The sequence below is a fragment of the Sander vitreus genome, chromosome 22 (assembly GCF_031162955.1).
Source record: "Sander vitreus isolate 19-12246 chromosome 22, sanVit1, whole genome shotgun sequence".
Lineage (NCBI taxonomy): Eukaryota > Metazoa > Chordata > Actinopteri > Perciformes > Percidae > Sander > Sander vitreus.
Window position 1 is genome coordinate 24,151,085 of NC_135876.1, and position 25,879 is coordinate 24,176,963.

At 43.3% G+C, this 25,879-nt stretch overlaps 2 protein-coding genes across 14 annotated transcripts in view; both read left to right on the forward strand.

Annotated features, from left to right (window-relative positions):
* Nucleotides 1-10,137, forward strand: part of lrrc31 (leucine rich repeat containing 31) — a 155,164-nt gene extending 145,027 nt beyond the window's left edge. Inside the window, exon 11 of the transcript XR_013503837.1 lies at nt 9,756-10,137. The gene's annotated coding sequence lies outside the window, so the exon portion shown is untranslated. The remainder of the gene's footprint in view (nt 1-9,755) is intronic.
* Nucleotides 1-25,879, forward strand: part of tnikb (TRAF2 and NCK interacting kinase b) — an 86,279-nt gene that overhangs the window by 29,215 nt on the left and 31,185 nt on the right. For 4 of the 13 annotated variants that reach the window (XM_078280810.1, XM_078280812.1, XM_078280811.1 and 1 more), the window contains exons 5-18: nt 3,556-3,666; nt 4,723-4,813; nt 5,027-5,157; nt 6,284-6,338; nt 7,260-7,338; nt 7,661-7,836; nt 8,980-9,046; nt 9,275-9,473; nt 12,191-12,307; nt 14,550-14,636; nt 15,322-15,528; nt 18,198-18,470; nt 21,485-21,649; nt 22,521-22,760. In XM_078280810.1, the coding sequence (XP_078136936.1) occupies nt 3,556-3,666; nt 4,723-4,813; nt 5,027-5,157; nt 6,284-6,338; nt 7,260-7,338; nt 7,661-7,836; nt 8,980-9,046; nt 9,275-9,473; nt 12,191-12,307; nt 14,550-14,636; nt 15,322-15,528; nt 18,198-18,470; nt 21,485-21,649; nt 22,521-22,760 (1,998 nt within the window). The remainder of the gene's footprint in view (nt 1-3,555; nt 3,667-4,722; nt 4,814-5,026; nt 5,158-6,283; nt 6,339-7,259; nt 7,339-7,660; nt 7,837-8,979; nt 9,047-9,274; nt 9,474-12,190; nt 12,308-14,549; nt 14,637-15,321; nt 15,529-18,197; nt 18,471-21,484; nt 21,650-22,520; nt 22,761-25,879) is intronic. The other 9 variants (XM_078280817.1, XM_078280820.1, XM_078280818.1 and 6 more) reach the window with 4 other exon arrangements.

Genomic DNA, 25,879 nt, shown 5'->3' on the forward strand with positions numbered 1-25,879 from the left:
CACATTGCTGCAGCTCCTCTTTTCACCCTGTGTGTTGAGCTCTCTGTTTTAGCTACAGAGTGAGACATCTCACTTCTGTTCCATCTTTGTTGGGAGTCGCACATGTGCAGTAGCTAGGTAAGGACTACTAGCCAGTCAGAAGCAGAGTATGAGGGCGTGTCCTGACAGTACCTAGGTAAGGACTACTAGCCAGTCAGAAGCAGAGTATGAAGGCGTACCCTGACAGTACCTAGGTAAGGACTACTAGCCAGTCAGAAGCAGAGTATGAGGGCGTACCATGCTAGCAGCTAGGCAAGCATTATGATATTATATTATGACGTTTGTCTCTGAAGTAAAGGCTGGACTACAATAGAGCTGTTTGGAGCTGTTTGTGAACAGTGTTTTCTGTTGGAGATGGTAAGTCCCTTTGGGGTGGACTTTGGGCTTTTTCCACTTTGTAAACCTATAACATGCACAAAAAAGATACAGTCAGGTCCATAAATATTGGGACATCGACACAATTCTAATCTTTTTGGCTCTATACACCACCACAATGGAGTTGAAATGAAACGAACAAGATGTGCTTTAACTGCAGACTTTCAGCTTTAATTTGAGGGTATTTACATCCAAATCAGGTGAACGGTGTAGGAATTACAACAGTTTGTATATGTGCCTCCCACTTTTTAAGGGACCAAAAGTAATGGGACAGATTAACAATCATAAATCAAACTTTCACTTTTTAATACTTGGTTGCAAATCCTTTGCAATCAATTACAGCCTGAAGTCTGGAACGCATAGACATCACCAGACGCTGGGTTTCATCCCTGGTGATGCTCTGCCAGGCCTCTACTGCAACTGTCTTCAGTTCCTGCTTGTTCTTGGGGCATTTTCCCTTCAGTTTTGTCTTCAGCAAGTGAAATGCATGCTCAATCGGATTCAGGTCAGGTGATTGACTTGGCCATTGCATAACATTCCACTTCTTTCCCTTAAAAAACTCTTTGGTTGCTTTCGCAGTATGCTTTGGGTCATTGTCCATCTGCACTGTGAAGCGCCGTCTTATGAGTTCTGAAGCATTTGGCTGAATATGAGCAGATAATATTGCCCGAAACACTTCAGAATTCATCCTGCTGCTTTTGTCAGCAGTCACATCATCAATAAATACAAGAGAACCAGTTCCATCGGCAGCCATACATGCCCACGCCATGACACTACCACCACCATACTTCACTGATGAGGTGGTATGCTTTGGATCATGAGCAGTTCCTTTCCTTCTCCATACTCTTCTCTTCCCATCACTCTGGTACAAGTTGATCTTTGTCTCATCTGTCCATAGGATGTTGTTCCAGAAATGTGAAGGCTTTTTTAGATGTTGTTTGGCAAACTCTAATCTGGCCTTCCTGTTTTTGAGGCTCACCAATGGTTTACATCTTGTAGTGAACCCTCTGTATTCACTCTGGTGAAGTCTTCTCTGATTGTTGACTTTGACACACATACACCTACCTCCTGGAGAGTGTTCTTGATCTGGCCAACTGTTGTGAAGGGTGTTTTTCTTCACCAGGAAAGTATTCTTCGGTCATCCACCACAGTTGTTTTCCGTGGTCTTCCGGGTCTTTTGGTGTTGCTGAGCTCACCGGTGCGTTCTTTCTTTTTAAGAATGTTCCAAACAGTTGATTTGGCCACACCTAATGTTTTTGCTATCTCTCTGATGGGTTTGTTTAGATTTTTCAGCCTAATGATGGCTTGCTTCACTGATAGTGACAGCTCTTTGGATCTCATATTGAGAGTTGACAGCAACAGATTCCAAATGCAAATAGCACACTTGAAATGAACTCTGGACCTTTTATCTGCTCCTTGTAAATGGGATAATGAGGGAATAACACACACCTGGCCATAGAACAGCTGGGCAGCCAATTGTCCCATTACTTTTGGTCCCTTAAAAAGTGGGAGGCACATATACAAACTGTTGTAATTCCTACACCGTTCACCTGATTTGGATGTAAATACCCTCAAATTAAAGCTGAAAGTCTGCAGTTGAAGCACATCTTGTTCGTTTCATTTCAACTCCATTGTGGTGGTGTATAGAGCCAAAAAGATTAGAATTGTGTCGATGTCCCAATATTTATGGACCTGACTGTATATAACACAATAAAGGAAAGAACATAAACATAATATGAGCATTTTAACACTCAATTTGAGCTTGAACAAACCCCCTTTAAAAATGGCTACTGTTAGTCGCAAAGTATTGATGTCACAATTTCTGTTTAAATGACTTCCATGGTTCTATGAATTTTGTAATACCTGAATTTCTACCATCGATGGTGGTTAGAAAGATTTAATCTTTTATATTCATTCAAAGGCGTAGAGTTTTTTTAGACACATTAGGCGGGGGATCTAGGGGTCCTCCCCCAAGACATCTGGAGTGTCAAACACTTAATTTCCTGCCTTCTGGGGAATTTTTTCTGCACCAATTTGTGCCTTTTCTTCATCAGTTTACCATTTTTTTTTTTTACCAATACTTTAATCATGTATTTTTGCTTCTGCTTATGGCAGATTACAAACATTGCTTTTGCGGTTGCATACTGTCACCACCTACTTCACCGGAGGCATTGTTGCGTCTATGAGTCATGTTTTAGCAGTTAGTTGAAATAAAAGTCCTCTGCCACTTTGTCTTTTTATTGGGGGACAAATACACGTTTTAACCCTTGTGTTGTCCTCAGGTCAAATTTGACCCATTTTGCCAAATTGCCCCAACATAACATGAATGCGTGGATGTACTTTATATGGAAGCCATGTAACATTCTTGGCAGGTAAAATTAATGAATATTTTCATTGAATTGTGGGTGTTTTTGAGTTTCTTTCAATTTTATAGCATTTGAAATACACTGTGATCCACTCAACATCCTCTGATATTAATCATCAGTCAAAATAATCCACAATTTGTGTTTTTTTTTAAACCAAAAAAAATAGGTATTATGCCATTTAAATTATGTTTATTTACCATGTATTTTAAAAAAGCGTCGAAAAAAGTGACAGAAACTTTTCAAAAAGCGTCAAAAAACGTTGGAAAAAGAGCCAAAAAAAGTTCATTTGCAATTTTGACCTGGAAGTACAACAAGTTTACAGTCTGGGGGAAGACAACACAAGGATTAAGTATTGAGGGGGATGTGTCCCCTGCACTCCCCTTCCCCACAAAAAAACCATGCCTATATAGTGGGATGTTTGGGGTTATCATGATTGTTTTAAATAGCTTTTGGTAGTCTTCTTTTGGGAAAAAGGCAAGGAACTTCCTATAACTTATTTTAATTATTTTGTATGTTTATATTTTGCGTATTAAATGTGTAACTCTATGTTGTCTTGCACGTTTATGCTTCGTCTTGGCCAAGTCATCGCTGCAAATGAGAATATGTTCTCAATCGGCCTACCTGGTTAAATAAAGGTTAAACACAAGGGACCATGATCAATGGATAGTATAATAAAGTGACTAGATGTATGATAATGTGTACAGTAACGTTGTTTGTGTGTGTGTGTGTGTGTGTGTGTGTGTGTGTGTGTGTGTGTGTGTGTGTGTGTGTGTAGCTGGTGATGGAGTTCTGCGGCGCTGGTTCGATTACGGATCTGATCAAAAACACCAAAGGGAACACTCTGAAGGAGGAGTGGATTGCCTACGTCTGCAGAGAGATCCTCAGGGTGAGAACTGATATTACAACCAACGTCACCACTAGTTATCAGTGTGTCAGCATGAAAACAAAATGTTTTGTAGGTGTTATATTAAAAAAAGAAATGTTTGGTGGGGAAATAATTGCAAACATGAAGGAACCTAAGAACGTTCCCTCAGGAACACCTTATTTTGGTAAAATAAATGAATGAGTTGTATGCATATATTTTTCCGTCAAAATAGACGGAATGAAAGATGATTGGTGAAAAAACGCGAATTACCTTAAAGGTGCACTATGAGTTCCTGCATGGTCACTTCTGTTGACGTTCCAAGTCGATTTCAAACAAAACAGAGCAAGCTCGCCCTTGTTTTTTTTACAGTGTATTCAGGAGGCAGGCAGCTAGTGGATCAAGGAGAGATGCCTACGTTTTGAGACAAAAAATCGCGCTGAAACCATGCAGGAACTCATAGTGCACCTTTAAAGTTATAGTCTGTAGTTTCTGTCGCCCCCATGAGGAATTCTAAGTAATGGCAACAAAAGTGTCAGCGCATCGACATGATACAAGCCTTCTGTGATCACGCACGTGCGCCTACCCCTCCTCCACGCAGTTGCTTGTAGCCAAGGAGGACACGGAGGATTAAAAAAACATTATGGACTCTTCAGAAGAGGTCATTATCTTTGCTCGACGCCACAATCTTCTGAACATAGTCATACTGAGAAACACAGAGAGAGTTGTGTGGAGCTGATAGTCTTAATTAGCTTTGTAGCAACTCATTTGGCAACGGCTTGAATGTAACGGACGTTCATTAATATCAAAAAGTTACGCACTAAAGCTTTTAAATTAAATGATAACATTTTTATAGACTATTTTAATTATTTTCAAACTTTCGATTCACATAAGACCTGAATGGGGCATTTTATTCTTCTCAAAAAGTAGAAGAAATCCAAATCATAAATTCAAGACAGGAAACTGTCGACTACAGTCTGTGTTCTGCTGATGAAACAAGGGCAGCACACCATTTTTTCCATCATAGTTCTCTAGTTGTCATAGGAAGTAGTCAGTATTCGTCCTTGTCTGTGTCTCCAGGGTCTGACCCACCTCCACCAGCACAAGGTCATCCACAGAGATATCAAGGGCCAGAATGTGCTGCTGACGGAGAACGCAGAGGTTAAACTAGGTGAGAGGACACACACACACACACACACACACACACACACACACACACACACACACACACACAGTGCCTTTTTGCATACTGTACACGCAGCCAGAAATACTGTTTAGTGATCAGAAATGACATTTTTACAAAGGTAATGAAGGTAGTGAAAGTAGCTTACAATTAAACCCATTTGCTGTGTGTGTGTGTGTGTGTGTGTGTGTGTGTGTGTAGTGGACTTTGGTGTGAGCGCTCAGCTGGATCGTACAGTGGGGCGGAGAAACACGTTCATCGGGACGCCGTACTGGATGGCCCCCGAGGTCATCGCCTGTGACGAGAACCCCGACGCCACATATGACTTCAAGGTAAACCGTGTGTGTGTGTGTGTGTTCACAGTGTGTGTCACATAGGTGTAAAGAAGCTGAAAAAATAAGAAGATTTGTACCGTAATGTGTAATGTTGTCATTTCTTTTTTTTATAATGGATTTTATAAAATTGGTATTGTAAAACAGTATCGTTCAGAAACTGGTATCAGACTCACGGTAAAGTAAAGGATCTGAATAGTTCTTCCACCACTTATGGTATCGGTATTGAAATGATTTGAGCGATAACGAGCCCTAGTGTCCTCACAGAAACCCTGAATGCTGCCGTCATTACTGCAGGCAGGATGTGCGGTAATGAGGACAGGATGAATCTCTGTGGCGAGCCCGTGGAGGGCGAGCGCTGCTCTGTTGACACCATTAGCTCTGACCCTCTGGGGCTTTACGTTTTCAAGAAAACCTCCTAGACTCTCAACATATGGAACAGCTGCAGTGAAGAGATGAAATCATGTACAACAATGAGCAATTTTAAGAGACAATTTAAAAATAATATATTGAATGGATACGAAAAGGACTCAAGGTGTTAGTATTGTATACTGGGCTTATAAACTAAGTCTAGGTTTGATATAGATAGACGGAAACGAAGAAGGATGGAAAAGAAAAAAAAAGTGTAAATATGTGTGTGTGTGTGTATGCATGTATGTATGCATCTTTGTATGCATGTGTTTATGTGAGTGTAGGTAGGTAGATATATACGGTATATATATGTATGTGTATAAGCATCAACTTTTTAACTAAAGGATACAAATAGAAAAAGGGGGTAGGACCAGAAAAGTTTGTTTTTTGAACTTCTTCCTATTCCTTTTTGAACATTTATGTGTATATATATATATTATTATAATTTTTTTTTTCATGTTCAAAATAAACTAAGAAACTAAACATCCACATAAAATGGAGTTTGTTGTCTACAAATACAGATGGGTGACATTCTGTGTGTGTGTGTGTGTGTGTGTGTGTCTGTCTGTCTGGCTGTCTGTCTGTGTGTGTACTTTCTGTATTTTTCATCATTTAACAAGAACACTGAAAGTTAAAAGCTGACGTGTGAAGTCGGTAACAGGTTTTTAGGATGTGAAAGTTTTCAGTTTCTCTCTCTCTCTCTCTCTCTCTGCAGAGTGATCTGTGGTCGCTCGGTATCACAGCTATAGAGATGGCCGAGGGAGCGCCGCGTAAGTGTGAACCATTGGACTCGTTCAACTATTAGCAGTGGACAGAGTACACTTTGTCTTGTAGTTAAAAGTCTAAATTTCTCTCTCTCATTATTTATCCTTTTCCTCCTCTCTTGTCCTGTTCGTTTGATTCCGTTCCTCCTCTTCTTCTCTTCTAATTCCCTTTCCTTTCATTTTATCCTATCATGTCCTCTTTTTTTATCATCTCATCTCCTGCTGTTTCCTTTCCTTTCCTCTTGTCCTTTCTCCGATCCGCTGCTGTCCTTTCCTTTCCTCCATCTCTTCTCTTCTCCTCTCCTCTCCTGTCCTTTCCTCCATTTGTTTTCTTCTCCTCTCCTGTCATTCCCTTTCCTTTCCTGTTTATCCTTTCCTGTCCTCTATTATCATCTCCTGTCCTTTTGTTTCCTGTCCTTTCTTCTTATCTCATCTCTTGTGTCCTGTGCTTTTTTTCATCTCCTTTCTTTTCCTCCCCATTTCCTTCCTTTTTATTTCCTTTCCTTCCTCATGTCTCGTCACCTCTCTTTTTCTGTCCTTTCCTTTCCTCATCTGGTAATTTCTCCTTTTTTGCATTCTTTCCCTTCATCTCCTTTCCTTTCTTTACCTTTCCTTTCCTTATTTCCTTTTCTCTTGTCCTCTCGTCTCTCCTCTTCTGTCCTTTCCTTTTCTTTCCTTGTCTCCTGTCCTTTCTTGTTCCTTTCTTTTTCGTCTTCTCATCCGGTTATGTCTCCTTTTGTCTCCTTCCTTTCCCTTCATTACCTCTCCTCTCTTTCTCCCCTTCGTTTCTCCTCTCCTGGTTTTTGCTTTTTTGTCTCCTCCTTTCCTTTCCTCTTGTCTCATCTCGTCTCCCGTCCTTTTGTCCTCTTTTCATCCCCTCCATTTCCTCTCCTCTCTTCCTCTCCTTTACTCTGTCCTCCTCCTCAGCTCTGTGCGACATGCATCCAATGAGAGCGCTCTTCCTGATCCCCAGAAATCCTGCCCCCAGACTCAAGTCTAAGAAGTGGTGAGTCACACACACACACACACACACACACACACACACACACACACACAGCTGCAGCAGCAATCAGTTTTCTATGTGTCTAGGGGTTAAAAGTTAAAAATAAACTAGTTCAACATGGATTTTTCTGACAGCGTGCCTTTCTTTAAGTTGTGCGAGGGCAACAAAAACACGTAGGACAAAGGAAGAAAAACTGGAAATAGGAAAACAGTCGTGTTAATATTTAATTTCCTGTGTGTCTGTCTGTCTGTGTGTGTGTCTGTCTGTGTCTGTCTGTCTGTCTGTCTGTCTGTCTGTCTGTCTGTCCGTCTGTCTGTCTCTCCAGGTCGAAGAAGTTCCAGTCCTTCATCGACAGCTGTCTGGTGAAGAGCCACAGTCAGCGGCCGAGCACGGAGCAGCTGCTCAAACACCCGTTCATCAGGGACCTTCCCAACGAGCGGCAGGTCCGCATCCAGCTGAAGGACCACATCGACCGCACCAAAAAGAGGAGGGGGGAGAGGGGTGAGTCAGGCTGCACCCCTACTCACTCACCTCCCAGCTGCAGACAGCTGCATACAGCGTCTGGACCAGAACACAATGTGTACGGGGCGTTCACACCAAAAAAAAAAGTGATCCGGTGATTTGCCGCAGGGAGGTGCAGCGAGAGGAGTGTCAATGAAACGGCCCACTTGTGTGCCGTCCTGTTGTGTTCTTAACCCCCCCCTCCCCCCAGCGTAGCACAAGTAGACTTTTTTCCTTCACTATTACTGTTTTCCGTCAGATCGTTTGTAGATAACGACGTTTCCGATCGCACTTGAAGGCAGCTTTATTTCACAGGAGAGAAAGAAAAGAGATGAGTGAGTTAACACAAACTCCCGGGCAGTTCAGTGCTTGTGTTTGGTTTTTTTTACCCTCATAGTGTTTTAAAACGTCCTTGTGGCAGAGATAGAGGCAGTGATGTTTCCTGTTTCCTCACAACGCCTCAAACAATAGCTCAAAACACACCGACAAGTCTGATCGCAGGTTACATGATTGTCCACCGCAGCGTGACGCAGGGTTGCGTTTCTCCAAAAGTTGAGTCGGTCTCAACTCTTCGCCGTAGGCCCGATACGTTTTTTGGAGTGTCCCCCCCGCCTAAACACACTACTATGGTGCTAAAACAGTCTCGTAAGTATTTGCAAATGAATACAGAGTGATTTGTATCTATAAATCTGTGCTGTATCTGTGCCTCTAATTTGTGACTTGTGAAACACAATTCATAAATGAATGCAGAACGATTTGTATCTGCAAATGCGTATCTGTGTCCGTGTGTCTAATTTGTACGCACGGACACATACGCATTTGCGGATACAAATTGCTCTGCATTCATTCATGAATTGTGTTTCACAAGTCACAAATTAGAGGCACAGATACAGCACAGATTTATGGATACGAATCACTCTGCATTCATTTGTGCATTGTGTTTTACAAGTTGCAAATACTTATGAGACTGTTTTATCACCATACACCACCCCCATTCAAAATGAATAGAAAGACCTGTGATTTACCGGACAGCCGACGCAGACTGTCTGAACGCAGCCTTAACCTGAAGTGTGTGTGTCTGTCTATCTGTCTGTCTGTCTGTGTCTCTCTCTCTCTCTCTCTCTCTCTCTCTCTCTCCTCCAGATGAGACCGAGTACGAGTACAGCGGGAGTGAAGAGGAGGATGAAGAAAGGGACGTCGGAGAGCCCAGGTACACAAAACTTAATTACAGATTTCTACCACACCCTTACATTGATTTGTATTTCATCAGATGAGAATGCAGTGAGAATTTACACAATAAAGTTGTAAAAAATAAATGAAATATGGGGAACCAAGCAATCGGCCCGTTCTGAACACGGCTGCGCTCCAAACGGGCACTGCCCTAGTTATTAATAAATGAAATAAGGAACACTCTGCACTCTCACTGCTCCTCCTCTAGTTCCATCATCAACATCCCCGGGGAGTCCACGCTGAGGCGGGACTTCCTGCGCCTCCAGCTGGCCAATAAGGAGCGGTCGGAGCTGATCCGGCGCCAGCAGCTGGAGCAGCAGCAGAACGAGGAACACAAGCGCCAGCTGCTGGCTGAGAGACAGAAACGCATCGAGGAGCAGAAAGAGCAGAGGCGACGGCTGGAGGAGGTAGCTTCTAGCTTTCTATTTGTTTTATCTGCTACATCAGAGTAGCCTGACGAGCCAGACCCACATCCAGATGTTGGGTCTGGGAACTCACCATTGGCAGGGCTCAATCCGAGGGGCGGGATAACCAGACCAACCAGAGCAACGCTAGTTGATAGATTAAACTTTAAACTCCGAACACATCTTCCTTTTTTAAGAATGACTTCAGTGCCGTTCTTTGTTCTTTTCTCAAAGAAAAGCTGAACTCCAAGTCTTCCAGAGTCGCAGCCAAAGCCGATTCCAAAGGCCGCTGTTCTCCAGCAGCAGCAGCCATCTTCTTTGTTTTCAAGTAGCAGGGAATTCACGCGGAATCATCGCAACTCTGCCGTCATTATGTTAAGCCCCGCCCACCGACTCTATACACGACGTGATTGGCCTGACCAGAGTTTGGTTTTTCCAGCTTGTAAGCCAACGGAGAGTTGCTAGACTGACCCTGGCTGCAAATTACATCTGCTGCTGCTAGGGTGGTCTAGATTTCTGGGCTAACATCAGAGCTCTTCAACAGGGGGTCCTCAGAGTTACTGCAGGGGGGCCCAAGTTATTGTTAATCATTTCTTTTAAAAAGTTCAAAATACATAACATACAACATAAACATGAGTCCAACATATGATTAGCAAAGATAAATCGGCCTAGTTCTGATTTGTTTTTAAAAACAACACTGATGACAGGCTTGTCGGCCTGTAGGTAAGGTAGCCATCCACAGACACAGTTAGGGCCCTATTTTAACCATCTAAGCGCACGGCGTGAAGCGCCTGGCGCTGGTGCGTTTAGGGCGTGTAATTGGATTCCACTTTTGCTAGTTTAACGGCAGAAAAAAGGGTCCGTGCGAATGTCAATAATTATTTTAATAGCTAAGTATTGTATGCACCACAAAAAGGTATGTATTAAGGCTTTAAGCAGCCATACACGTTATTGTTGTAGGCCAAACTAAATTTCATACAATATGTAGTGGGAGGGTCGTTGCCCCATCTTTCTTTCAGCTAGGGGTCCTTGGCCTAAAAAACGTTGAAGACCCCTGTGCAACATTATATGATGAGACGTTTTTTTGTGTTATGTGTGAGTGCAAACATGTAGCTCATAGCTGAAGCTTGCTGTACAAGGCTGTGGTAAAGCTGCATGAAAGTCAATCTTCCAATATTTAGAAAGAAAAAAGACACCTGGGAAAGAGAAACTGATGGAGATGAAGAGTTAGGCTACAACTACACTACTACGTTTCCATTTTTAAGCGGCGTTTTGAAACAAAAAAAACAATCTCCGTTCACACAAGAGTGTTAGCTCCAGTAGCAGAACTAATCTCCCTCCATATTAACACGTCTGACAACGGCCTATCACATGACCGTTCACACACACCGGGCATGTGCGTGGCGGAGTAAACAGGAAGCAGATTGCCTGACGTCACTCTGCGGTTGAAAATCATGGATGTATAAGTTGAAAATACAGAAAATGGTGAAAAGAACAACAATGGTGAAAAGTAAGAGCAGGGATTTGTTTTGGAGCAATGACGAGGTGGAGCTGTTACTGAAAGGTGTGTAAGCTACCTAACTACCTAATGACTGACGTGCGTCGTGGTTTCCAAAGGTCTCCGTTTGTGTCCGTCCAGACTACAAAGCGACCCCGGAGTTTTTACACCAAAACAGGGAGAGCAGCGTTTCCAAATGTGTCCGTTTTAGGGTTCTCGAAAACGGCGGAGTAGTGTGGGCGCGAGGCGTAAACGTAGCAAAACATATTCGTCAATAAACCGAAACGTAGTAATAGAGAGCCGAAGTCCCGCCCTTCTACTTCCGGTCCATGGGACCTATCTTTCGAAAAAATATGAACGGTAGCGAACGGGGAAAGACAAATAATGTTTTTGATCCCGTTTTGAATTGAGCCATGGATTACACATATGATGTTTATCAGTTTAATAGATGATTTCGTAAGTCAAGAAAGTCTCAGTTTATTGTCAAACTGTTGAAGTATAAGAAAAATACGTGATTAGAGAGACTCCACACTTCAAAGTCGCATGGATGACGTCTTACTCAAATGAGCAGCGGATCTCGCTTGTTCTTTGGTTTATCTGCTGAAAACACGTCACTGGGTCAAACACATCAGGTCAGATAACGTTACATGTGTTGTGGAACAGAGCTAAGCTAGCTAGGTGATGTAAATTGTGTGAGACGAGAGATGTAGTTCACTGAGCAGTTTCACACTAAACTAAGCGGTCATACGACCAAACCTACGGCTCACTGAGACTTTCTTCGGTTGACGAACATCATATATTGGAATCCATGGCTCAGTTCAAACGGGATCACAAAATAATTTGCCTCTCCCCGTTCACTACCGTTTTTTCCGAATTAAGGTCCTGTGAGGTCCACCGGAAGGGGAGGAACTTCGCCTCTTTATGTAGATGTAGCCTTAATTAAACCAATGAAGCCCCGTCACATCATGTGTGATGAATGAGAATGACTGCTGTAGCCTGCGTTTGTTTTCACCTTTGAAAAAACATCTCAGCTTTGATTATAAAATGTCTCGTCTTCCATGCAAAACCTTCCACACCTGTGATGTTAGCACTTCAGCTTCTCCAAATGCCAGAGAAACACACCTGATGTGCACACACACACACACACACACACACACACACACACACACACACACACACAGAGCCGAAGCGTTGGTGTGTGTAAAATCTTCTCAACTTACAGCAACAGCGCCGGGAGCGAGAGATGAGGAAGCAGCAGGAGCGAGAACAGAGGCGGAGGTACGAAGAGATGGAGCAGCTCCGGCGAGAGGAGGAGAGGAGGCACGCAGAGAGAGAACAGGTAGGAAAACACCTGACACACGTTACATCACAGGTGTCATCCAGAGAGGGGCGGGGCTTCTCTACTCATTAAAACTCACCGCTCCGTTGCACATCACCAGACTTCACATAAGTTGTTCTTTCTTTCTCGCCGGGTAAAACCCCACAGATCATCGCTCTGCTTTCGCTCAGACTACAGACCTTAAAGGGACAGTTCAGATCTTTTAAAGTGTGGTTGTATGAGGCGCTTATCCATTGTGAGGGCCAGATGTACGTACATTTGCGAATGTAGCGTTGTCAGCGCCATGGCCAACCCGCAGAAAGCGCACGCTGTGATACTTCAGCTTACGTCCTATTTACCACTGTACCCACTGTACCGTAAACTGCTCTGTAGCAAAGCGTTAAGTACTGGTGCTATGATACGGCTGAGTGCAGACTGCGATATTCCCACTGCTGATGCTATGACAGTTTGAAATGATCCTGATGCCGATATTTGTAACGCTGAGTCGCAGAAACAAAAGTGCATAATGAGATTTTTCTACACGCTCCCGGACTCTTCCATCATGTGTTTTGCCCTGGTGGCGAACATCCTCGTGTCCGTCAGCTTTTACCCCCGCGGGGTGATTTGTCTAGAAGTCCAGATTTAAAGTCAATTTCTTTTCGAACAGAAGGTTCCAGCTGCACTACCTTTGATCTTTGATTTCTTCCAGTAACTGTAATATTGCATGGCTGCTTCATCTGTAACGCTTAATGACTTCGTGTTCACTCCACTGAAAAAGTGTGATCCTTGTGGCAAAAATCTTTTCAGCTCGTCTCCTCGGCCTATGTCTCCGTCTTGCTCGGATTACTGCTGCCATTTCACCAGGAGGCATATGCCAGGAAACCCGCTTGTGTCTGGTTTACACCTGCTTTTAAGAGGCGGAGAAAGTTCACAGCAAAATAGGTGGGTGGGGTTGGCGCAGTGGATGTGACACATGCCTTTGGCGTGGGAGATCTGGGTTTGATTCCCACTGTGATACATCAACCAATGTGTCCCTGAGCAAGACACTTAACCCCTAGTTGCTCCAGAGGAGGGCGGCCTCTGACATATATAGTAATTGTAAGTCGCTTTGGATAAAAGCGTCAGCTAAATGACATGTAATGTAAAATACAGGCATGCTTTTCACGGACGTTTTTTGTACATACTGCGGAATACATAATTAGACGCACTTTACGCTTCCCCTCCCACCTCTTTATGGGAACCTCCCACTTTCCCTTCACCCTCCCGTGAATGCATATGCATGACACGGAAAAGCGCAATTTGCCATTTTCAGTCCCCGCGACAGGCAGTCTGCGCTTTTACCTCAGTGCGGCCTGTTTGTACGTACCTCGCCATGCTTTTACGCACGTAGCGAAACAAATATGCCTGAAATGGGCGCAAAAGCGTTAGTGCATCTGGCCCTCAGTGTATTAGCTACAGTAGATGGCGGTTGGCATGCCCCCAGTTTGGAGAAAATGTCAGAAAATGTGGATCAGTGTTTCCCATAAAGCCCAAGACGACGTCCTCAAATGTCTTGTTTTGTCCACAACTCAAAGATATTCAGTTTACTGTCACAGAGGAGAGACAGAGGAAGAAACTAGAACAATATTCACATTTAACAAGCTGGAATCACAGAAGTTTTCTCAAACCGATTAATTTTGATTGATTATCGATTCATCTTTGCAGATCTGATTGCCACACGTTTGCTTCTTCTCTTTAAAAGGAGATTTAAAATCTTTCAATCATTTTGTGGTTAAGTTGGACGCAGCATTCTTATAATTATAAAGATAGAAGATGTGTAATGTTTCAGTATCACAAAGGAGACGAGGCTTTGCAAAAGACTGCATGACTAATAGTCAACTTTTCCTGCAGTTCAGCGCTCCCTTAACGCTCTACCTTTTCAAGCATACATTTCTACGTCTCGCACAGCTGATTTCATTCTGATCTTTGACATTCAGCGTGTCTCTCTGCTCGACTAATTACACCCCTGCTGCTACTGCTTCTCTCTCTCTCTCTCTCTCTCTCTCTCTCTCTCTCTCTCTCTCTCTCTCTCTTTATCTCCAAATCCTTCTTTCAATGAATCTACTTTTCCTTCTCTTTCATTTTCTTTTTTTTCCCTGTTTCTCCTGTTTTGCTGATGTCACTGGTTGCCTGGGCTCCGGTTTGCTTCTCGACTGCCTTGGCGCTCTGTGATTGGCTGCGCCTCACGCTGCTCCCGGCTGCTCCCGGCTGCTGAATGGTTTAGGAGTATATCCGTAGACAGCTGGAGGAGGAACAGAGGCAGCTGGAGATCCTGCAGCAGCAGCTCCTGCAGGAGCAGGCTTTACTGCTGGTAACACACACTTTTTATATATATATATATATATATATATATATATATATATATATATATATATATATAAAACACACACACACACACACACACACACAGACTATTGTGTCACTATCTTTGTGGGGACCCGTCATTGACATAATGCATTCCCTAGCCCCATCACAACTAAATGCCTAACCTTAACCCTCACCCTAACCAGAACCTCATTCTAACCCTAATCCTAAAACCAAGTCTTAACCCTCAAACAGCCCTTTAAACCTGTGGGGTCCAGCATTTTGGCCCCACAAAGCTGTCCGGACCCCACAAGTATACTAGTTTTTGGACCCCACGAATATAGTTAAACAAGCACACACACACACACACACACACACACACACACACACTCTCTCTCACATGGGCTGCTGCAGATGTTCACACACAGCTCAGATAAATGCCAGACCTCTGACCTTACGAGACGGTGTGAGAAACATGACTGTTTCAAACTGAGCGTCCAGGCTGATCAGTCGATGGGATTCGTCAGGTTTTGCTTTGAAATGAAACTAAGATTTAAGATGGCTGGATCACGGCGGAAAATGTAATGTCCGTGCCCAAAATGTGCTTCACTTTCATGGCAAAGTTCAGTCATATTTCAGCTTTTGCTGTGTTCTTTGGGACACGTCGGGACTCTGTTGTGTTTGCTGTGCAGGAATACAAGAGGAAGCAGATCGAGGAGCAGCGGCAGGCCGAGCGGCTGCAGAGGCAGCTGCAGCAGGAGCGGGCGTACCTGGTGTCGCTGCAGCAGCAGCAGCAGCAGGAGCCGCCGCGCCCGCCTCCGCCACAGGACAAGAAGCAGCTGTACCACTACAAAGACCAGGCGCCCAGCACCAACGACAAGCCGGCCTGGGCCAAAGAGGTAACACACACACACAGACACATACACACTGGAGATCTCTTTTTCTAGATCTCAGCGGAGTTAAGGCTTCCGGTTTCAAGACACGGACACTTTCAGAATATCCAACATTTTCTTACAGTATCTAAGACAGCTTTATTTGTACAGCACATTTCAGCAACAAGGCAATTCAAAGTGCTTTACATAAAACATTAAAGAGCAGTTAAACACATTCATTAATATATGAGAATGACAAAAGATTTCTTACGCATGCACACACGCACACAGGCACACAGGCAGCTCTGCCAACATGTAGACGTGTGCACACACAGACACTCAAGTGAACCTTTGCAACAGGAAACCTTTGGTTTTCCCGGCGGGACTCCACCCACAGAGCAGCTCCTAGTTAACAAAACACTTGTATGCACAAACACACGCGCACTGACAGCTCTGCCACGGTGACAGAGTGGAGTTGTAAAGTGGTAGTTTTCATTCATAAAGACACAAAGAGGTGTAAGAGGCTGGTTGAAGGCCAGCAGAGCTCCCTGGAGCTTTGCTGCGTTTGTTGTCTGTGTTTGAGTTTTCTGCCCTCCAGGTTACACCAGCGCTCTACCTGCAGAGGAGTCCATCGACGCTGTCGCTTCAAATTACGCTTTCTGATTCTTTTTTTCTGTTTAGGTCAAACAACGGGTCAATAATTGATGGGCTGTGTAATTCCTCTTATATGTTTTTATGTGACAGAAATGTGGAGTTTCATTCCAAAAATGTTGATTATTTAAAGGTGGTCTTTGGATGCTTTTATATAGTCCTTAGTGGTCCCCTAATACTGTATCTGAAGTCTCTTTTATATAGTCCTTAGTGGTCCCCTAATACTGTATCTGAAGTCTCTTTTATATAGGCCTTAGTGGTCCCCTAATACTGTATCTGAAGTCTCTTTTATATAGTCCTTAGTGGTCCCCTAATACTGTATCTGAAGTCTCTTTTATATAGTCCTTAGTGGTCCCCTAATACTGTATCTGAAGTCTCTTTTACATAGACCTTAGTGGTCCCCTAATACTGTATCTGAAGTCTCTTTTATATAGGCCTTAGTGGTCCCCTAATACTGTATCTGAAGTCTCTTTTATATAGACCATAGTGGTCCCCTAATACTGTATCTGAAGTCTCTTTTATATAGACCTTAGTGGTCCCCTAATACTGTATCTGAAGTCTCTTTTATATAGACCTTAGTGGTCCCCTAATACTGTATCTGAAGTCTCTTTTATATAGACCTTAGTGGTCCCCTAATACTGTATCTGAAGTCTCTTTTATATAGACCTTAGTGGTCCCCTAATACTGTATCTGAAGTCTCTTTTATATAGACCTTAGTGGTCCCCTAATACTGTATCTGAAGTCTCTTTTATATAGGCCTTAGTGGTCCCCTAATACTGTATCTGAAGCTATTGAGGAGGAGAGGGGGGGGCAAGGTGGAGGGTGGGGGTGTGGCCTTGACCAACTGCCACTTTGCTCGTTTGAAAGCCATGATGTCTCTCTCTCTTTCTCATGGGTGGGCCAAATTCTCTGGTTGGGCAAAGCAGAGAAAGGGGAGGTAACCTTTCCCCTTATGATGTCATAAAGGGAAGATTCCAGATCGGCCCATCTGAGCTTTCATTTTCTCAAAGGCAGAGCAGGATACCCAGGGCTCGGTTTACACCTATCACCATTTCTAGCCACTGGGGGGCCATAGGCAGGCTGGGGGAACTCATATTAATGTTGAAAAACCTCATCAAGTGACATTTTCATGCCATGGGACCTTTAAAGAGTAAGGCTGTTGTCAGAGATGTGTGAGTACAGAAGGTCTCTTCACTTCTGTACAGTATATACAGTCAAAGCATTTTGGAATGAAACTCGTTTAGGTCTTATTTGCTATTTAGTGCTTCACATGCCACTTTTGAATTTTCCACTAAACTTGAAAAGGAGAGATACTGACAGAATGAAAGTTAAATGAGGTATTTTTTTCCAAATGTAGGTGACTGTCAGGACACTGTCTTGGTTTTAAAGAAGAGGTTTTTGTTTTCAATCCATTTAGATGGTGTCATGTTCGAGTCACAGAAAGATGTGGTTGTTTTTGTCACCTGAGAGATACACAGCGGCTCAAACTGTACTGCATTTGTAAAGTACATTTGAAACCATTTGTCAGCTCTGTGTTTTTTTTTTGTTTTTTTTACGCAAACAGCAGCTAAACGGCGACATTTCCAGCTGGCTGCAATCTTTATGAAGACGCTTCTTGTGAATGCTTCTCGCGTTGCATCTGGGCGTGGGCCGGTATGATAACCTTCAGCAAAAATATCACCGTTTCATGGTATTGCGGTATCGCAATTACAGCTTTAAAATGTATTCCTTTTTTTTTAAATGTCTGGGTAAAAAACAACTTTTTTCAAGTGAACACAATGTATTTCATTTCCAAAACACACTGCACACTGGCAGGGAGAGGGATTACTAAACTGCACTTTCTGTCCTGACCACTCGTAAAAAAAAACGCTCATACTAAAGGAACAGTACGACGGAAAAGCTATACCTTGAAACTGGTAACCGGCCCATGCCTAGTTGCATCACCGAAGACCCTCATAGACCCCCCCCAGTCTCCTTGTCTCCAGACTGCACATGTTCCTTCAGCTTGCTGTCTCATAAACACCTGCCTTGCCCCCCCCCCCCAGGTGATGCGTCGAGCTCAGAGCAACTCGCCTCGCGTCCCTCCCAAGAAATACCACTCCTTCAGGGAGACGAGCGACAGCGGCATCCTGAGCAACCTGCTCTTACTTCCCGGTTACAAACCTCCCCGCCCTCGCCCCCCTTCCTATCCTCCTCATCTCAGTCCTACTAGCGATCACCACCACTTGCCTCAAATCCATGTCACCTGTGTCCCAGAGACGCGCCAGCAGAGCCCCAACAGGAGCCCCGACTCCAGGGGCCGGACCCCCGGCCGGCGGGTCAGTCGGAGGCTTGAACGCACTCTTTACTCCTTATTCTCTCCGTCTCCTTTCTGATCCCGCAGTCTCTGCAGGCTGGCTTACTAACTAACCCCCGCCGGTGCAACGATTCCCTCTTTAATCACTCGTAACATTCTTATTTCTCTAACCAGGTGGACTCGCACGCATTCATTCTGGGCTGGCGGCAGACGTGATAATGTGGACTCCTGTTTGTTTAATTTCACACCCCCTTCATCTCACTATTTCTCCCGGGGATCTTTGGATTCATTTCCTCTTTGATTGGTGCCATCAGTGCTTCCAAAACTAACTCCCACCTCTTGTATAATAGTGCTGAATCATATTAAGGTTTAAAGTTTTCTCTGTTATCAGCGAGGGGCAATTTGTTGTACAGCCAGCAGTAACCACATAACCGTAAACAATAATTACTATAAAAATCACATTTAGTGAGTTATTTAAAAGGCCAATGGCAGCATGGTCCAATGAGTTGTTAAGTCTTCTGGTCTTGGCAGATTGAACTCCTTGGATGGGGGGGGGGATTAAAGGTTTGTGGCTACTGGCAAGCATTATTTCCACATAATAAACACCCATCTTTTTCATCTCTTTTAATCCTTTGTCAAGTTTCCTCCTCTGCACGTTAACATGTACTCTTCTCTAAATCGTCTGGATGTCAAACCTTCACTTTCCATTTGACGGGTTACTGACTCTGTCTGGGTCTTACTGCGGTGGCTCTCAATCTGGTGCTTCTTATTACCATAACTATGTCAAATAAGAAATCATTTCAACAGTCATTTCTTGTAGAGATAAGAATATTTTCTTGGTGTGGGCTTCCTCTCCAGGTTAAAACGGTGAAATGGGGATGTATTAGTAGGGGTGCACGATTCAGAAAATGTCACGATTTGATATCAATTTTCAGGCTCAAGATTCGATTCAAAACTGCTTCTCGATTAAAAAAAAACAAAAACAAACATGTATATGATGTATAAAATGTGTGTGTATATATATATATATATATATATTTATTTATTTATTTATTTATTTATTTTTTTTAATTTTTTTTATAAAAAAATAGGAATCGATTTTGAATCGGTAGAGCTTAAATCGATGTTTTTAGTTTAGTATTAAGGTTGAGAGCTGCTGTTTTGTTGCATGTTGTGGTGTGATGGGATAATATATTTAACAGGTTCTATCTTCCACCAGCTCAAGCTTCATCTTACTGACTGTTGTTAGAGTCTTTCCCCTTTTTCTCTCTTTTATTGTGTTATATGTTTATTAGTTGTATTTAACTTTACACACTTGTAGATGTGCTTACTAGGGTGTTGGATGTGTGTTACCTTTCAGATTTGAGCGTAAATGTAAGTTTAGTAAAGTCCCAGCAGAAGAATGCAGGTTATTGCTCCATATTTCATATAAAAAGGGCTATCTCATATTAACTTCAAAGTTTCAAGTAGAGAAATCCATTTATGGGCTTTTTTTGTCTTTTGGAAATAGCTTCAAAGACGTGGGGGGGGAAACAACAGAAAACCGTCAAAAAAAAAGCGCAGGAAAAATGTGACAAAAACATTGGTAAGAAGTGACAAAAAAACGACAGACGTGTCGAAAAAGACGACGGAAAGAAAACCTAAATAATGACCCAGAAAAATTAAAAGTTGCCTGGTCGACAGGAAGACAACAAAAGGGTTAAACCTGTTTCAATGACTTGCGCAAAAGATTTAATTAATTCTTCCAATGGATCAGGGAGGGTTTAGTTTCAAAGCCCCGTCCCCAGAGTCTGCACACACATTTAGGGCAGATCTCCAGGCCTGCCCTCTGGTGGCAGCCGGTGGACGGATGTAGGGCAGCTGCAGCTATATCAGTCTCTGTCCCTCTGGACACCCCGCATGGAAATACACACACACACACACACACACACACTCTGTACAGATAGGTCTACCCTCGTCTCAGCCTCCCAGGATTTCCTTCCGAGCTTCAGAGGAAGAAATCCCACACAGACACAATGCTCCACTCTAAAAACAGATGACCAGCGTTTAGAGAAAAGACGCTCCTCAGTGCATTAATGTACGCATGAAGGAGCGCAGGCCATGTCTGCAGCGGCAGCCTTTTCCAAATGAATGACCGTTAGAACTGAAACGTGCTGCTTTTGTAAATGACTGAGGAGGAACTTGGACGTCTAAAAAGTTAGTTTGTTAGCTGTCGGCTATGAAATTAGAGCTACAACTCCCATCCTACAGATCTTTGTTTGGTACAGATCCTCGCAAAAATCACACTATAATCTTTGAACATTTTTTAAGATGTAATATTAGTCGATGAAAATGAGAATAATGATACAAACATGATCATTCCCTCCAATATCATGAGTCATATTGCAATCGCAATATCAGTCAAAATAATCACAATAAAAAAAAAAAATAATAATTCTCATATCGTGCAGCGATATATATGAAATGTCTCAGTAACGTTGCTCTTGACTATTATCGATTAAGCTAAAGCTATCAAGCATCAATACCGCGACAACAAAACCTGTCGACTCATGTCATTTTGTTTTAGGTCATTAATAACATACAAACTACAAAAATGAAACTGAGTCTTTAAATATTAAAAAAAAGTGTATAAAAGTGTGTTTATCAGTTGTGCACAACAGAAAAGATTTGCTGCTGTAGATTTAAAATATCTCCGTAAACAATATGATTAGATATGATGTCACACGTCCTGCTCATCGAGTGAAACAATCCTGAAGAGGATGGATGCTGTTCACTCCACCAAAACGTACCTCATGCACGAGTAAAGAATAACGTTTAACACACGCAATTGCATCTTTCTTATGCACTTTCATTTTAAGTCTGGAAATCCAACATCTGGATAATCTCACGCCTAATCACAGAAATCACAACTCATGAAGCACAGCAGTTTGTACTAAATGGAATGAAACCATTTACATATACCTCAGAGCATGCTGTGAGTGACTGTGTTGTGTGTGTGTGTGTGTGTGTGTGTGTGTGTGTGTGTGTGTGTGTCAGGTGGAGGAGCATTATAAGATGAACAGACAGACTTCTCCTGCATTGCAGCACAAAGTCTCAAACCGGATCTCGGACCCGTCGCTGCCACCCCGCTCCGAGTCCTTCAGCAGCGGAGGCATCCAGCAGGCCCGGACCCCGCCGATGCACCGCCCCGTCGAACCTCAGGTGTGTGTCCTACTATGTCTTTACGTGGGAGTGTGTGTGTGTGTGTGTGTGTGTGTTAGCATGAGACACAAACTTACATCCCTCAGGGTGCCTTCACACATTAAGTTTGGTTTCTTTGGTCTGTGTGAAAGTAGAAAAGGCGGGTTTTCAGATTGAATCCTCCAATATGAGGATGTGGTACGCTGCAGGAAAAGGGACCTCTGAAAGGAAGTGTGGAGCCTGTAGTTTTGACTGTTTCTCTGGTATTTATATCATTTCCAAGGACATGAAGTTTTGACATGCTATTAAAATCCCATGTGAGTGATCCGATAACAATGCACCCAGGACGCATTGAGATCCGATCACTCAGACCACAGTTAGGAGACAGTTCAGGCCACATATGGCCACATTGTGTACTGGACCACATTAAGGACCGCCTACTTAACTGTGAGCGAGACTACGTAGTCATTGTTTGTTTGGCTCAACCTTACAAGGACAAAGAACAGTTGGCTTCTAGACGTTAACATTCGTCTACAGACTCGCGTTTCCATTCTAGCTGGAGCTCAGAAGCTTGTATTTTCAGGGTTGTTAGAGGAAATGTGGTTGTTGCTGAAGCAAACATTGTTTGGCTGGTGTGAACGCACCCTGAGTCACGTGTTTCTTACCTTCCTCTCCTTCTCTCCCGTCTCTTCATCACTCCTGCATCACTCTTCCTCCCTCATCTTGATCACATTGTGTGAATGCATCCTGATCCTGCTCTTCCTCCTCAACCCTGCCTGTTTCCTGCTCGTGTGTGTGGCTCGTGTGTGTGTGTGTGCGCGTGTGTGTGCGCGCGTGTGTGTGTGTGCGCCTGTGTGTGTGTGTGTGTGTGTGTGTGTGTGTGTGTGTGCAGATGGCCCACCTGGTGCAGGTGAAGAGTCACGGCCTGTCAGGCTCCCAGTCTCTGTACGACCCCCACGGCGTGTCCTCCTCCTCGGCATCGCCCTCCCCCTCCCGGCCTCCCATGCCCCGGCAGAACTCTGACCCCACGTCCGACACCCCTCCTCCCCTGCCCCTCTCCCGCCTGGCGCCCCCCCTCGACAAGTTGGACCGCAGCTCCTGGCTGCGGCAGGATGACGACATGCCCCCGAAGGTCTCTGCATGCCACGACCTGTGTGTTTTTGTCCACAATGTGTGTGTGTGTGTGTGTGTGTTTGATCTTGTGGCTTTTCTTTCTCTAAATTCAAATTTTCTTGTCTGTGTTCTGTTTTAGTTTCTGTGTCTGTTGGGAGTCTCTCCTGATATGTTGTTTGTTTTATTTTTATTTTAATGGTTTTAATCTCAAAGACAGGGCCAAATGGAATGTGCGGACACAGAATCCCACAGATTTTCCACAGAAAAAACTCAGGAGCGCCTAGTCAGCTCACCTGGTAGAGCGCGTGCCCCTATATACAGAGGCTCAGTTCTCGACACAGCGGCCACGGGTTTATTTCCGACCTGCGGCCTTTTCCTGCAAGTCATTCCCCCTCTCACTCTCCACTTTCATGCCTTAACTGTCATATCAAATAAAGGCCTAAAATGCCAAAGAAAAAAATCATCTTAAAGGTCCCATGGCATGAAAATTTCACTTTAATGAGGAACATTAATATGAGTTCCCCCCAGCCTGCCTATGGTCCTCCAGTGGCTAGAAATGGTGATAGGTGTAAACCGAGCCCTGGGTATCCTGCTCTGCCTTTGAGAAAATGAAAGCTCAGATGGGCCGATCTGGAATCTTCCCTTTATGACATCATAATGGGAAAGGTTACTTCCCCTTTCTCTGCTTTGCCCGCCCAGAGAATTTGCCCCCCCCCCATGAGAAAGAGAGTATTAGGGACCCACTAAGGCCTATATAAAAGAGACTTCAGATACAGTATTAGGGGACCACTAAGGCCTATATAAAAGAGACTTCAGATACAGTATTAGGGGACCACTAAGGCCTATATAAAAGAGACTTCAGATACAGTATTAGGGGACCCCTAAGGTCTATATAAAAGAGACTTCAGATACAGTATTAGGGGACCACTAAGGCCTATATAAAAGAGACTTCAGATACAGTATTAGGGGACCACTAAGGTCTATATAAAAGAGACTTCAGATACAGTATTAGGGGACCCCTAAGGTCTATATAAAAGAGACTTCAGATACAGTATTAGGGGACCACTAAGGCCTATATAAAAGAGACTTCAGATACAGTATTAGGGGACCACTAAGGCCTATATAAAAGAGACTTCAGATACAGTATTAGGGGGACCACTAAGGTCTATATAAAAGAGACTTCAGATACAGTATTAGGGGACCACTAAGGCCTATATAAAAGAGACTTCAGATACAGTATTAGGGGACCACTAAGGTCTATATAAAAGAGACTTCAGATACAGTATTGGGGGACCACTAAGGTCTATATAAAAGACTTCAGATACAGTATTAGGGGACCACTAAGGTCTATATAAAAGAGACTTCAGATACAGTATTAGGGGACCACTAAGGCCTATATAAAAGAGACTTCAGATACAGTATTAGGGGACCACTAAGGTCTATATAAAAGAGACTTCAGATACAGTATTAGGGGACCACTAAGGTCTATATAAAAGACTTCAGATACAGTATTAGGGGACCACTAAGGTCTATATAAAAGAGACTTCAGATACAGTATTAGGGGACCACTAAAGTCTATATAAAAGAGACTTCAGATACAGTATTAGGGGACCACTAAGGCCTATATAAAAGAGACTTCAGATACAGTATTAGGGGACCACTAAGGTCTATATAAAAGAGACTTCAGATACAGTATTAGGGGACCACTAAGGTCTATATAAAAGAGACTTCAGATACAGTATTAGGGGGACCACTAAGGTCTATATAAAAGAGACTTCAGATACAGTATTAGGGGACCACTAAGGCCTATATAAAAGAGACTTCAGATACAGTATTAGGGGACCACTAAGGTCTATATAAAAGCATCCAAAAAGCAGCATGTCATGGGACCTTTAAAAAAAACTAAACTCTAAATCCTAATCCCATGCAGAAAAACAGTCTAAATTCCACAGATTTTTATTCTGGATTACTGCTGAAAACTGCAGATTCTGTTTGGGTCTTCTCAAAGGCCACCAATTGCTATAAAGTAGAATACATTTTAATAATGGACAAACCAAACTCATTTAAAACTCATGTACAAAAACACACACCTTCTCTCAGGGGTTTACTTGTAGCCTGTATTTGAAATTTGACTGTAACAAAATGCTACACAGGAAAGTGGTCTGCAAACCCCCCCCAAAGAGGAGTTTTCACTTTGATTTGATTTATTTAACCCTCTAGGGTCTGAGGGTGATTTCAGACACGCAGATGATTTCAGCACCTCTGATATTGCTCTCAATTTAAACAACATGTTACGGGTATTATCAAAGTACCGTGACTTTTTTGTACTCAACACAAGTTCAGCTACAATAATCAGTCACAACGGCTAGAAGCTGACATGATAACAGTGTTTCCTTTAGGATATTTTTTAGCAGTGGGGGCAGCTATGTCCCACCAACAACCCCCGGAACTGACACTTCGCTGCAACACAAACAAATAGATTTATTCACCTCTATTCACACACAATGAGGCATATTTTCAGTTGTGATTGAACTGTATTTTTTAAGGAAGAGGTCTACAAAATGAATTTTACAAGAAATTCTTCATAGGGAAACCAAAACCCAAAGTATAGAATGAAATATTCCACTGACTGACTGAAATATTCCACTGACTGACTGTTTCCAGATGTTTGACATCAGGAACGATGAGCTGACAGAACTGACAAGTTGAACGTTGTCCAGTTAGAACGGACCCACCGCGGTGACGTTTCTGGTGGAGCTGTTCGTTTAATAGTCGACTCGGAAGAAAGCGAACGTTTTGACAGTAAACTCCGTCAACACAACAGTATGTGGAGTTAAACTGGACGGGCCCAATAACCTCTGAATAGTTCTACTTGTTGTTAAATTGCAGTGTGAGCGGCAGCCAACGGGGGGTGCATTATGTCGGCAGGATCATTTAAAAGGCAACCGTGACTACATTGTGCGTCTGCTCTATTTCTGATACCGTGGCGGCAGAAATTTTGCCGTGGCGGGCCATAGAGAAACATAGAGGAAACCCTGGATAATGATTCAATTCTGTACTAAATCTTACTGAACAGGCCAGATGTTGTCTCCTCTGACCCAGTCTGCGTTGGAGAGAGTCTGATATGAAAACAGGTGG